Source organism: Lipophrys pholis, assembly GCF_963383615.2.
Source record: "Lipophrys pholis genome assembly, chromosome: 16".
Lineage (NCBI taxonomy): Eukaryota > Metazoa > Chordata > Actinopteri > Blenniiformes > Blenniidae > Lipophrys > Lipophrys pholis.
Window position 1 is genome coordinate 4,540,501 of NC_137634.1, and position 12,730 is coordinate 4,553,230.

Consider the following 12,730-nt stretch of genomic DNA (forward strand, 5'->3'; position numbering starts at 1 on the left):
TCGGCAGGATGAGTGTTTGGAAAACAAGAAACCGTTGGCTTTACGCTCTGGGAAAGCGAGTTGTAACCGTGAGGAATGCAGATTTCTCTTCTCTTCACAGAACGTTGATTTATCCACCAATTGAATGAAGGGAATTATTAAAGAGCAGGTAACTGCTGATCGTCTCTCCATCGCACGGAGGAATCGTGAAGATTTCAAACAAGTCATCAAGTGAAACGTCTCCTCTAACCCCCACAGCCTCTTGCAAAGATACGAAAGTAGTTGAAGGAGCGACTCGTGTAGTTTGTATGAAGTATGGTGGGGTTTTTTTCTTTTTGAATGAAATGTGGAAAGATGGCAATTTGGTTGCCGTGATGAGCGTCACCTTTTTTTTTTTTTTTTTTTTAACAGATTGTTCTTTGTGTTTCACCTCTATGTGTAGGAGGACATAACTCCACTGTGAGGATCCTCCCTACCACAGATGCATTCTTGCGGTTGGGATGACGTGGAGGAAGCAGTTTAAATGAGGATGCGGGGGGTCGACCAGGATTCGCAGTACGAGGAGGGATGCAGGTGTTTTTATATCGTCGCGGATTTTCGAAAAGTGAACCCGAAGCACCCGAGATGTGACTGCGGCCTGAAGCCAGGAGGCTGCGATGCCAACCGTGGCTCGGAGGATTCGGGGTGAACATGAATACAAGGAATGGAGGAACGCAAAAAAAAAAAAAAAGCTTTTACGGTCGGTTTACATTCAACACAAAGAATCTGAGCAGTGCGTCTGCACGGGGCCTCCGACAGGAAACGTTTGGTATCGATTTTGGTGGGAGTGACGCCCTCGGATGAAGCTTCACTTGTCTTTTTATAGCTGCTGTTGGGCCGCCGGCTCCTGAGCTGCAATACAGCGACCAAGGCAATCAGATTGCTTCCTCTAAAGGAACTGAGTTCCAATAAATCCAAACACAAAGTCTGTAGCCAGACTCTCCACCTCTCACCATGATGGAGAAACACAACGGGGACGGGGAGATATTGGGGGGGGGGGGGGGGAGCACCGGCACATCATGTGATGACGAGCCTCGGCTGAGGAGGGGAAGGCCCTGCTGGAAGAGCTGGTGATCTGCGTCCACAGTGTCAGTAATTCGAAAAGAAAAAGTCTACAAGTTTTTTTGAACGGAAACCAGGAAGAGGAATTGAAAGAGAGCTAAAGTCTGTGGGCGAGCCGAGCGTCATAGGTTCATCCGTAGATGCTCGGGCCGCTTGGAGTTCATGGGGTAGGCCTGCTTCTTGTGAGGCCCCGCCTTGATGCCCGGCGGGTGCCTGATGGGGAGCGGGGCGGAGGCCTCGGAGGTGCAGCCGCCGCTCGTGTCCATGTGCTCCACGCCGGAGACGTCCATGGGCTGCTCCGCCGAGCCGCTGGGGGACAGCGGGGGCGCACAGCCGGTCAGCGAGGGTCCCCGCGGCCAGCCGCCTCCCCCCGCAAACTTCACCGGGCTGCAGAGAACAACGCTCCTGTTTACCACCCTCAGCGAGGTTTAACAACACGCGTCATCACTCGGGGGAAGAAAAACACCACGGGAGAAATATTGAAAACATCCGAGCACAAGGGGGAATAAAAAATGTTCTCGATTAGCTCCGATTGGATTCAAATCTTCCCTGTGTTTGATCCGCGGTGTGACGCCGACTATGATTTCTAAACGTTTGACCGAGCAGACGACATTTACAAGCTCAGCAAATGATTCACCGGTGTGGGAAGGACGAAACAACACGCCGTTTACCTCACAGGTGTTCTGGGGCTTCCTGGGAACTTCCGCGGCGAGCGGACCTTTGGCTCGAAGGAGAACTTCTCCTTGACGTTTTCCAGCACCGACGGGGCAACGTACGTGAAACCCTGTGGAGAGAGAGAGAGAGAGAGATCTGAGCCCGCGTCTTCAAAAGAACAAGCTGCAGCTGACGGCGAGCGGCGAAACGCTGACTCAGGCCGATCGTGCAATGCGGTGAAACAGTGAGTGAAGCTTCCAGGAAAAGCGGCGGGATGGAAGCAGCTGGGATGAGTTAACCGATTCTCGTAAGACAAAACAAAAACAATGTGTGCGAAGCTGCGCTGTGTGTGTGCGTGTGTGTGTGTGCACGCACAATGGCTTACAAAGTAGCTGCACAGATAAACAACACCACCAAAAACCTCAGATTATTACAACTTCAGCACGTAATTAGGACTTCTATATATTCCTCAAAACATTCAATAAAAACATTGAAGTTTCAGTGCATCTATTTTTCTTTATTTACCTATTTATTTTTTTATTGTCTAGTTTATATCATTATTTTATTGTGAGCTGGTGGACAACTTCAATTTCCCCTCTTGGGGATAAATAAAGTACTTTGTCTCGTCGTAAACTTTATTCCTCTTATAAGCCACTGACGCCATTGCCATTAAAACGGACATCGTTTTCAAAACGCTGCCGTTTAAATGTAAAACTTTTTGGAAAAGCGAATGCAAAAAACAATGCGTGGTTGTTCAAACAGGGTCTGAGGCATGGATGGAGGTTGGGTGTCTGTCCCACCCTGTGTTCGGTCTGGACGAGTACCAGGAAGTACTCCAACCTGCTCTGATTTGGTGTGCGACAGGTGGCAGACGCCAACAATTTCACTTTCAGCAAGTAAAACTAGTGAGCATCACTCTGAGCGACCTTCCTTTAATTCCAAAGCTCCCTCTCGTAAGCCGAAGCAGCAGGACCCACCAGGAAGACTTGATTGGCACTTTCACTGAGCGTGGAGTCGTCGGGGCTGTCCACTGGAGTCTGGCTGGTGAACTTGGAGTCGAACTGGCTGACGTCGTCGGCCGATTGCTGGGCCAAATAAAAGCAGCGGGTCAGTCAGTGGTGACGGAGCGATCGGTCCCGCGGGACGCAGCGAACTCACCAGAAACGGTTTGAACGGAGGCTCCACTTTCCGAGCAAGGAGGTCATCCCAGTTTAAATGTCGGAAGAAAGGGTGGGCCTGGGAGAGAGGACGAGGGTATTTAAACTCTCTGCACGCTAAAACACCACATGCTCTGAGCAGATATATCTACCTGGACCTCAGCAGCATCTCCCGGTCCGGCGCCGAGTCGCAGAGAGGCGTTTCGTTTCAGCAGCTGCAGAACAAACGATTGGAAGCTGTTATTTTCCGTCTTTATAAAAGACAAACAGCCAGAGGCGAGGGGTGACGCACCTTTTTCAGGAGGTCCCTGGCTTCCTGTGTGAGGTAAGGTGGAAGGCTGAGTTTGCATTTCAAGATTTTGTCAATCGTCTTTTTACGGTTTTCGCCGGTGAACGGAGGCTAAGAGAGAGAGAAGCAGGTCAGGGACGAGACTTTGGTTTTGCTTGTTAGTTTTGAGACAGTCCGGCGTGAACTTACCGCTCCTGTTAACATGTCGTACATGAGAGCTCCCAGACTCCACCAGTCCACGGCGCGATTGTGTCCGCTCCTCATGAGGATCTCTGGAGCCCTGAGGAGGAGGAGGAAGGACGTAAAGAAGCCGACACCATCGCCTCGTTTACATGACAGCTTTTCAAGTGACACACGTCGTTTCTGCGTTTTAGTTTCAGAAACATTTTGCGCTTAAACGGCAACGTTTTCAAAGCGACGCCTGTTTACAAGGAAATGGAATGCAGTTTTTATGTTGCCCCACTAGCGGGTGCCGTTTGTTTTCGCAATGAAAACGTGAATTGACTTGACGTGACTTGGAAAACGTTGCCGTGTACATGTAAGGTTGAGGACAGTCTTCACTCATGCATTCAGCAGTAACCGTGTGTCGTACATGTACTCGATGGTTCCACAGAAGGTGTGGGTGACCGTTCCATCATGGATGGACTCTTTGCACAGACCGAAGTCGGTCAGCTTCACGTGTCCTGGAGGAAAAGGAGGGAGATGATGGAAGTTGCAATAAGGGGAAAAAAAAAGGAGTCCTAACAGGTTTGAGGAGAGCGACTGATCCAGCCCTTCAGGTTTTTGTACCGTTGTTGTTGAGCATGATGTTTTCAGGCTTCAAGTCTCTGTAGATGATGCCTTTCTGATGCAGGTGACCCAGCGCCATCGAGATCTCAGCCAGGTAGAAACTGTCAACAAAAACAAAAAAAAAAACAAAAGAAGGTCATACTTACAGAAAATGACACTAATTATTTCCCCTCTACGACTCATCAGTGTTTCTGTACATGTAGACACTAAAATCGACTCCGTCGTCAGAGTGTGACGCGCTCAATGTCATGTAGGTTATTTTGGAGTGTGACACACACCTGTATTTGTTCAGCAGTTTGGTTCATGTAATCACTGTTTTCATCTACTGCCTTTGTTTATAAAATACTGAGTCAGCTGCACAAGTTTTCTCCCGTTCAGAATGACACTAAAGATTTAAACCTTTGCATGTCTTCTTCATTCAAATGTACTACATGAGAATTTCCTTGCTCAATACCGGGGAAATAAACACTTGATGTTGGAAAAGATTTAATAATACCACAAATTATTTATAAAGACTTATTAAATGCTGCTTTTTCGTTACAGCTTTAGCTCTACTCCAGTAGGTTACAGACATTACAAGTGAGAAGCCTCACTCACCAGGCAGTGTCTTCCATGAAGATGCCCTCTCTCTCCAGCTGCATGAACAGCTCCCCACCTGCAGTCACCACACACAACACCTGTCATCCCAATCCACTCACTGTATTGAAGTCAAACTATCTAAACCGGGTGCCGGTCTCACCGCTCAGATACTCCAGGATGAGGTACAGCTTTCCCCCGGTCTGGAAGGCATATATGAGGTCCACGATGAAAGGATGCTTCACCTCCTCCAGGATGTTCCTCTCAGCTTTGGTGTGAGCCGTGTCCTTCGCATTACGCACAATCATAGCCTGAAAGGGGAGCAGGGAAGCAGAGTGGGAAAATGATCGTGGGAGATAAAGTAAACCTGCTGCTCAGAATCAATGGCAGCCACAACGTGAACCCAGAATTAAGGAGAACGTCACCAATTAATATAACTACCACAATCCTAGGAAACAATTGAGAAATTATTTGAAAGTGGCACTGCAGCTTATGTCAACAGTTTCAGCAAGTCTCATTAAACAAATAAACAGTCAGTAATAAAAACTTCAGGGAACATGATGCGAAGTCAGACACAACCTCTGTGTGAGCTGAGGAGAGGGCGCAGCCCCGAGGTTTAGTTTGGTGCATTAATTTCAGATGATTTGTCCTTAATTTCTGACCTCAAAACTGAACGTGGGAGCCAAACAAAAACAGTGAGTGACATGCAGTGCATCTAAAACACTGTATATAATTAATCTGCAGAGGGATTCCCAGCTAACTGAATATTCAGGAAGCGGATTCCCCAGTGGATGCAGGCAGTCTGCTCATGGATTAAATCTCTCCGCAATGCTGCACTACCCGACACGTACACTAGGGGGCGGTCGAGGGTAGCCTCTTAAAAGGTGATTTAAGGACAACCAAGCAGAGTTGTTCTCTTTTGTCCCGTGAAAACACAGGTTGACTCACCTTCTTCAACACCTTCATAGCAAATATCTTCCCGGAGGTGGCACCTGATACCTTCTTCACCTGGAACACCTGTGAACACACACCAAGAATCCAAATACATTTAAATCAAGACTTTTTTAAAAAAAACCTTTGTGACCTCAGAAAAGGTCACATTCATCCTGATCCAGTCTGGCGAGACAGAAAAAATATGTTTCTGCCACAAGTCACAATGATGATACGATCAAACGGAGAAGAAAACATGTATCCATCACCTTTTTTTTTAAAAGTCATTTTGTCAGATAACTGTGGGAAAATCTTTTGGTGTTGCACACGATAACTTACACAATGGTGATAACAGAAAGTGACGAAAACAGATCAGTGAAAAGTCTCGTTGTAGATCGTGAGAACAATGTGCATTGAGCATCTGAGATACCGGCAGTAAGCAGTGGTCAGCTGAATGAAACAACTAAATGGACAGACGTTGTTATATGTTAAAAGGTGATTAAGTTTCATATTTTGAAGTGATAAATTCAAAAGGTAAAATGTGTTATTACTAAGCAACTACTGTAGCAGCATTTTGCTTTCCTAAACTGCTGCGATAGCATAATTCTTAAAAGAATTTAAATAAAAACAACAAAACTCTAATGAGGATTACTGTGACTCGATTCTAAAGCGACTGGAAGAAGCTGCAGATGATTCACAATCGGTGAGTGAAAGTAGCTGCTGTAGGATCTTGTGATGATGACTGGCATCAAAACACAAATCACATTTTTCCCCAAAGGTTATGAAAACAGGAGTCATTCTTACTATATTTTAAACACCATCTACGCCAGGGGTGTTCAAGCTAAGGCTCATGGGCCAAAACTGGACCGCAAGAGGCTCCAATCCAGCCCAACATAACCACCAATTAAATTCTAAAAAGAAAACATTCTTCTTCTTTTTTTTTTTTTAGGTTTTTAGACATTTCACTGTATTTTGCACCAGAAGGTTTAACAAAAACATACTTTTTGTTGAGATCGTAGTCATTTTCTTTTGGGGTAATTCTTTAGTTTTGCAAAAATATAAACAATTTCGTGACGTACCCTCTGCGCCACAACAAACAAAAACTTTAATGTTTAAATTTAAAGGTTGTCATGGCACCGTTTTACCAGTCCGGCTCTCTCAAGATGAAACTGGGTCTTATGTGGCCCCTGAAATAAAATGTGTTTGACACCACTGATCTACACTGTAAATACTTTGTCGTTACGGTTTAGATTTCAAAGCTAAATCGAATTTTTCAAAACATTAGCAGCCATAACACTGAAATATTTCACGGCGATCAAAGCCGTCCCGTCTCAGAACTATTGTTTCCTTTTATTGAACTCCCTGACAGGCTGCAGCCGGTTACACTAACAATACTGCTCCCTGTGAAAACACTCAAGTGACTTTTGTCAATTAAGTTTTAAGACCTGCTAAAGTCTTTTTTTATGGAAAAAGAAATTCACTGCTTTTGAAGTCTTGTGTCGAGTCTGCGAAATGTGTGGAGGCACTAATCCGCTGCCAGCGTAGCCCAGATGGCTTCTTCCGTCTCCACTGTGAAAAAGGTGCTCAGTCATGCTTGTGACAAAAAGACGACCAAAACGCCGTGTTCCACACCGACGTGGAGGAGAGGAGACGTGGCTGAGTTTAAAATCTCACTGATACGCAGTACGCGGGGACTTTTTTTTTTTTTTTTTTTTTAATGATTCTGAGGCCTCAGTTTTAGAAACACCGGATTACTCGGCGGGACCGAGAAATTTCCAGAAAACAAGTTGTTACAGAAAATGACTCGTTAGTCATCGCAGTCCAAACCACTTCAAGACGGGGTGCGTCGTGTCTGTGCATGTTAGGCCAGACATGTTTCCAAAATAACAGAGAGGTGCGCCCGTCAGCGCCGTCATCGGCCAGTGCAGGAAGGCAGAGATCCGCAGCGAGATAATGACCAGACGCCGATCACAACAGAATCCAAACAAGACACATGCTTTAGCGTGTGTTCATTTTTAAAAAAAATTAATTTGTTTTATGCGTCTACAATAAACAAAAAAAAAAAAAAAAGGGGGGGGGGGGGTACATCGTTATTGTTGTGTTTTGCGTTAATGCGGGGAAATGTGGGGATGGCTCCAGGATGCCAGCTCCTCCAACTAAATATGCAACAGGATATTTTCACCTCAGACAAAAACACTGAAAGGCTTGCTGATAAACAACACTGACAGCGTTAAATACTGCAGAAAATCCCAGTGCGTAAGACTTGAATTTCTGTCTCTTTGAGTCGACGGGAAAAATCCCCACGAGATGAAGTTTCAGGACAACAATAAAGTTCCTCCCACACAAGCTGGTAATGTGACAGCAGATCCCAAGCAAAGAAAACTGACAAACATGGTATTTCCCACAGTCACAGATTACTTTCTAACACGGTTCAAAAGTTGAATACTTTTTTAGCAAAAACAGAAGCCGTGCGATAAAGAGACGCACGACTGAATGCAAAATGTAGAGTTCGTGTTAAAAATGAAGAGCAGGAATCCCGCGCCTCACCTTGCCATAGCCTCCTTTCCCCAAAACTTTCAGCAGCTCAAAGCATTCGGGCCTGATCTGCTCTGTTCCCTTGTTCACGCTGTTCTCTGAAATTTCAAACTTCTCACAGTCATCCATGTTACTGGCAAAACAAGCAAAAAAAACAAAACAAAACAAAACATAAAGATGAGGAAATAAAGAATACATGCACGTTAACATCAGTACAAACACCAAGATACTCAAGTTCTCCGTTTGCGAGCACAGTTTCGTCATCGGGTGGTGATTTTTACGAGGCCCTGTTTACACAACGACAACGTTTTCAAGTGAAAAAAGGAAAAACTCTCATTGCGTTTTAGGTGGAAGGTGTCTCACAGTTTATCCCATCAACACACGGAGGGAAACTCCCCAGAGTTCGCGAATGTCAAGACGGTAGACCGATCCACCGCTGAATGACGAGCGTATCCTCCGAGCAGACGGCCAACGAGAATATCAAAACACTACTTTGCATTCGTAGCTGTGTGTATACAAATCAGCCCAGCGCGGGAGTGTTTTTAGGCCCCGCTTTGGAGCCTAAACATAGCAGTGGGTAAAGGTTGAACTGAGGGTGACGGGTGGTTCGACAGTTTTGTTTCAGGGGAATAAACAGATGTGTTGAGACGGGTGCCCTGCCGATGCGGTTCCCCAGTGTTTTCATACAGCGATCCCTCAAATAGATCCAGATGAGAGCTGCAGCGAGCCCGCACCGAATTACAGTCTGCAATCTCCGAGATATCAGATTTTACAGGGTGCGTGTCCCTCGCAGGGCTTCAGAGGTCACCGCACGGCTCGAATAGAGACGCGAAATGATGGGAGTTATAGGTTGTCGCTTGGCCACTTATCAGATTTCATGCAGGCTGTGTTGAAGACCACTGAAGCTGTTGTGGCGGCTTGAGATGATTTGAAAAAAAAAGAAGAAGAAAAAAAAGCCCTGTTTACAGGACAATGTTTTCAAGTCAGAAAGCAAAACCTTCGTAGCGTCTCGGGCATCTGTTTACAACGGTGCTCTGAAAATGCAATTTTTTTTGACAACTGGGGGAAACGCGTAAGATTCTGAAAACGCTGAGGCTCCGTGTGGACAGTGGAAACAATGCCACTGCGCATGCTAACCAAGGCCGTAGTAAATAGTCCTTCCGCACATGGGCGAGTATGGACAATAACAACAATGGCGGCCTCCAGAGTGTCATGACTCCACAGTCCATATTCTCCTGGGACTTGGTAGTTTTATAGATGAGTCACTGTAACAACAGTCAAACGTCTTCGTCTATCCATAATAACGTCCTTGTACTGGCAATAGTTAACGTTCACTGTGTACTGATCTCGGTTCGCATGTGTGTTTTCATTACAACAATGACCAACAGCTCCCACTAGTGACCACACATGAAACCTGCATCATTTTTAAGCGTTTCTCCTGTGTCTGTGTGGACCGACGTCGCTTTTTAAAATGTTGCAGCGGAAAGGCAAGACTTTTCTGAAACGAAAGAGCAAAAACGATGTAATTTTCACTTGACACGTTGTGTAAAAAGGCGCCGCAAACCGTTAACATCTTGTGGGCTTTCCCTTTCCGAGGGTCACGCCTGTTTGATTCTCAAGGTTTGACAGGATGGCTATGTCGTCCTAAATTAGCTCATGGTGCATGCTGAACCAAAGCACTGCGGTTATATATTCTATAACAGCTAAATGTTGTAGCAGAGCCCAGTGAAAGCCTTTCTTTGCTCTCCGTGTGTCCTGACGGTGACCTGCAGCACTGCTGGTATACTCACAATTCAAAGCTGCTGCACTGGTCCATGTATTCACTGAGCTGAGCCTGGGAACAAGAGCAACAGCAGGACAACACAGCATTAAAGCAGGCAGGAATGTGAGGCAGGGCAAAGCGGATTTATATGCACATATATTACAGACTTTATCTCACTAACTGCCTCATGTCCACTAATTCCCACATCCATCTCAGCCGGGTTAAACCGAACAGGTTACCTGCTGGATAATAAATTAATTACTGAGCTAAATTAAAAAAAAAAAGGCCCACACTTTTTCCCTTAACAGTCAATATGGGATTTAATGAAATCGAGTTTATTTATGACCTGTAAAGTGGAACGAGTGACTGTAATGTGTGTTTAGTGTTGGGGAGCATCGAGCTACATCGTCGCTAGCACCGGTGGGATTTCAGCCTGTTGGTGGTCGGACGTACAAGAGTTTTAAATTCCTATAACATCGGCTTACAATATATTCAAATCCGCTTTCTGCGCATACACGAACCCGCACTGTGACTGGAAGCAAGTTTCGGAGCAATGTAACCCACCCGACAGGTTGGAGAATGCCGTTGCAGACGAAATGCATGCATCCATTATCGGACAAATAGTAAAGGGCGGTCAAGTTGGATTGGTCCGTGTGCGCTGCTTTTCCTTCTCTCGGTTAAACCAAATGTTTGGTGGCTGATTACACTATTCTTTACCCAAAAACATCTCACATTGTGTGGTTTAAAGCCCCGCTTTCTGTTTACCCGAGGCTACACAAACAGTATTAAGACACTCCCGACTTCAAGCCAAACTGTGCACCCGTCCAAGACTTTCGTTTCTGCGGCTCGAAAGTATCGTCGGTTCAGAAGAGTCATTTTGTGGTTCCACGTCTTTCGAAGCATAAAATGCAACAGAAGTGTGTTGAGATTGACTGTTTACAGAAATACATGGCGCGCCACTGGAATCCGCGGGAAACGAGAGGACGGCGGGGCGTCCGACAATGGAAGCCGGTCCGCTGGCGTTTAGCGGCGCAGGCCTCCGGAGCGGGCGTTAGCGTTAGCATTAGCATTAGCCTGCCCGGTAACGTAAACTCACCCCGTCCTCGAGCTCGTCGTCAGAGACATTCTCATCCGGTTGATCCAGGTCAATGTCGAAAACCCCGGCCATGATCCACGGCGCTGTCCGCTGCCCGGTTACTCAGAAAACAAAGCCCCGCTCCGCCCGCTTCATGGGAGAGCCGGCTGCAGCAGAACGCATGGGCTAAAGCTGCGAGCTAACCAAAACAACACGGAGGGACCGGCGACTGGAGGGGGGAGGGGGGAGGGGGGGGGGGGGGGGGCGTGGAGCCTCGAGTGTCCGCCAACAGCACTACTGGACCCGGGTCACGACGGGTCAACGGGCGGGGAGCCTCCAGTTTCATTAAATCAGTTTTTACCCCAGAATTCAATCAAATGTCAGGGATGGTCACATAAATTTAATTTTAATTAAAGATTGTATTATGATGCATTTAGACTAAAATAAACATTAATTTTTAAATGGCACAAGTCAGTTATAATAATCTTTCTCTCTCTATATATATATACTTATATATGGGGGACAGGGGCATTTGTGTGTTGTGACGGACCGGAGGTGAGCAGAAGACAGACGGGAGGCGGAGAGCAGATAAGCAGAAGATGGACAGAGGGCAGACTGAAGATGGAGAGAGCATGGACCGAAGACAGAAAGAAGAAGCACAGAAGACGGAGAGAAGACAGACGGGAGATGGACAGATGATGGACAGCAGACTGATGGATGACAGACGATGGACAGAAAAATTAAAGATGATGGACAGAAAAAGGAAAAACAGACGATGGAGATAAGACAGATGGGAGTTTTAGAGCAGCTGGGCAGAAGATGAGAGAAGACAGGAGATGGAGAGAAGACAGAAAAAAGAAAGTATCAGTACTTATCAGCCACACCAGCGATATGAACATCGTTTAACGGTATCGGTTTCATATCAGTGCATCTCTACTTCATAGACTTGTTCTATAATCCCTTCAACATTTATCTACAAATTAATAGAAAAGACAAATACTGAAGAGGTGAGAAACCTGTGCATGTATACATGTGTATGTATGTAGCTACATAATAAAGTGAACTAGTTAGTTATTGGGTATAAACACCTCTGAGGTAATCTGATCTGGAATGTCAAGAAGTCTGCTTGTTGTTTTATTTGATTCCTGCATCTTTATTGATCAGGGGTGTCGAACATACAGAACCAGCCCCTGCGGGTCACAAATGTTATGAAATGTAAATTATATTAAAAAGTTTTCCCTCTATTAGTGGTCTGAACTATGATGAATTTGAAACTGCTGCTGCCAAAAAATTGTTTTCCACCCCTTAATAACTAATTAATAAGTCTCTGTGTAACCCTTAATCTTCTCTTCTCTGACGTGAAGTTCACCAGTGCATCTCTTCTTGCATCATCCCTTTTGTTTTTAATGTCCAGACTTACCCTGGTCGCTCTGTAATAACTTGGACTGTGTGAATCGCCCTGCCGGGACACGATTGTTTCCCATATTTACCTTCCGCACCTCCTCATTGGCTTTGGGCCGGTGACATTTTACGAAAACAGAGCCGCAAGACTCCGCTGCTTCCCAGAAATTGTGAGGTTTCATTCATCGCCTCATTATTTCGGTGCCCAAACAGCGGGATGTGGGAATGTGTGAGTTGGCCCCAGAGCTTCCCAGAGGTCTGGATGTTTTCCGCCGGCGGAGGCTGCAAAGTCATGATCTGATCTCCTCAGTGAGGTTACCTGTGCAGAATTGGAGAAGAACCGCTTGAGCAGAAGAAGTTCGATGAGCAGATGAACACGTTTGATAAAATGACACTCCACACGTCACATTTGATTCTGTCAATTTGCAGTTTCCGCAGTTTGGATTATAATTTGTACTAATTTAACCATTCAACCAGAATCA

The 12,730-nt window shown here is 45.8% G+C and overlaps 1 protein-coding gene across 1 annotated transcript; it reads right to left on the reverse strand.

Moving 5' to 3' along the window:
• Positions 1-316: 316 nt before the first annotated feature.
• rps6kb1a (ribosomal protein S6 kinase b, polypeptide 1a) lies at positions 317-11,137 on the reverse strand. The gene is made up of 15 exons (XM_080482454.1): positions 10,869-11,137; positions 9,801-9,844; positions 8,023-8,143; positions 5,494-5,562; positions 4,709-4,856; positions 4,567-4,624; positions 3,970-4,070; positions 3,773-3,863; positions 3,370-3,460; positions 3,184-3,291; positions 3,044-3,106; positions 2,893-2,970; positions 2,712-2,819; positions 1,752-1,864; positions 317-1,467 (listed from the first exon to the last, which is right to left on the reverse strand). The coding sequence occupies exons 1-15, from the start codon at positions 10,938-10,940 to the stop codon at positions 1,203-1,205; spliced, it is 1,530 nt and encodes a 509-aa protein (XP_080338580.1). The 5' UTR covers positions 10,941-11,137; the 3' UTR covers positions 317-1,202.
• Positions 11,138-12,730: the final 1,593 nt, after the last annotated feature.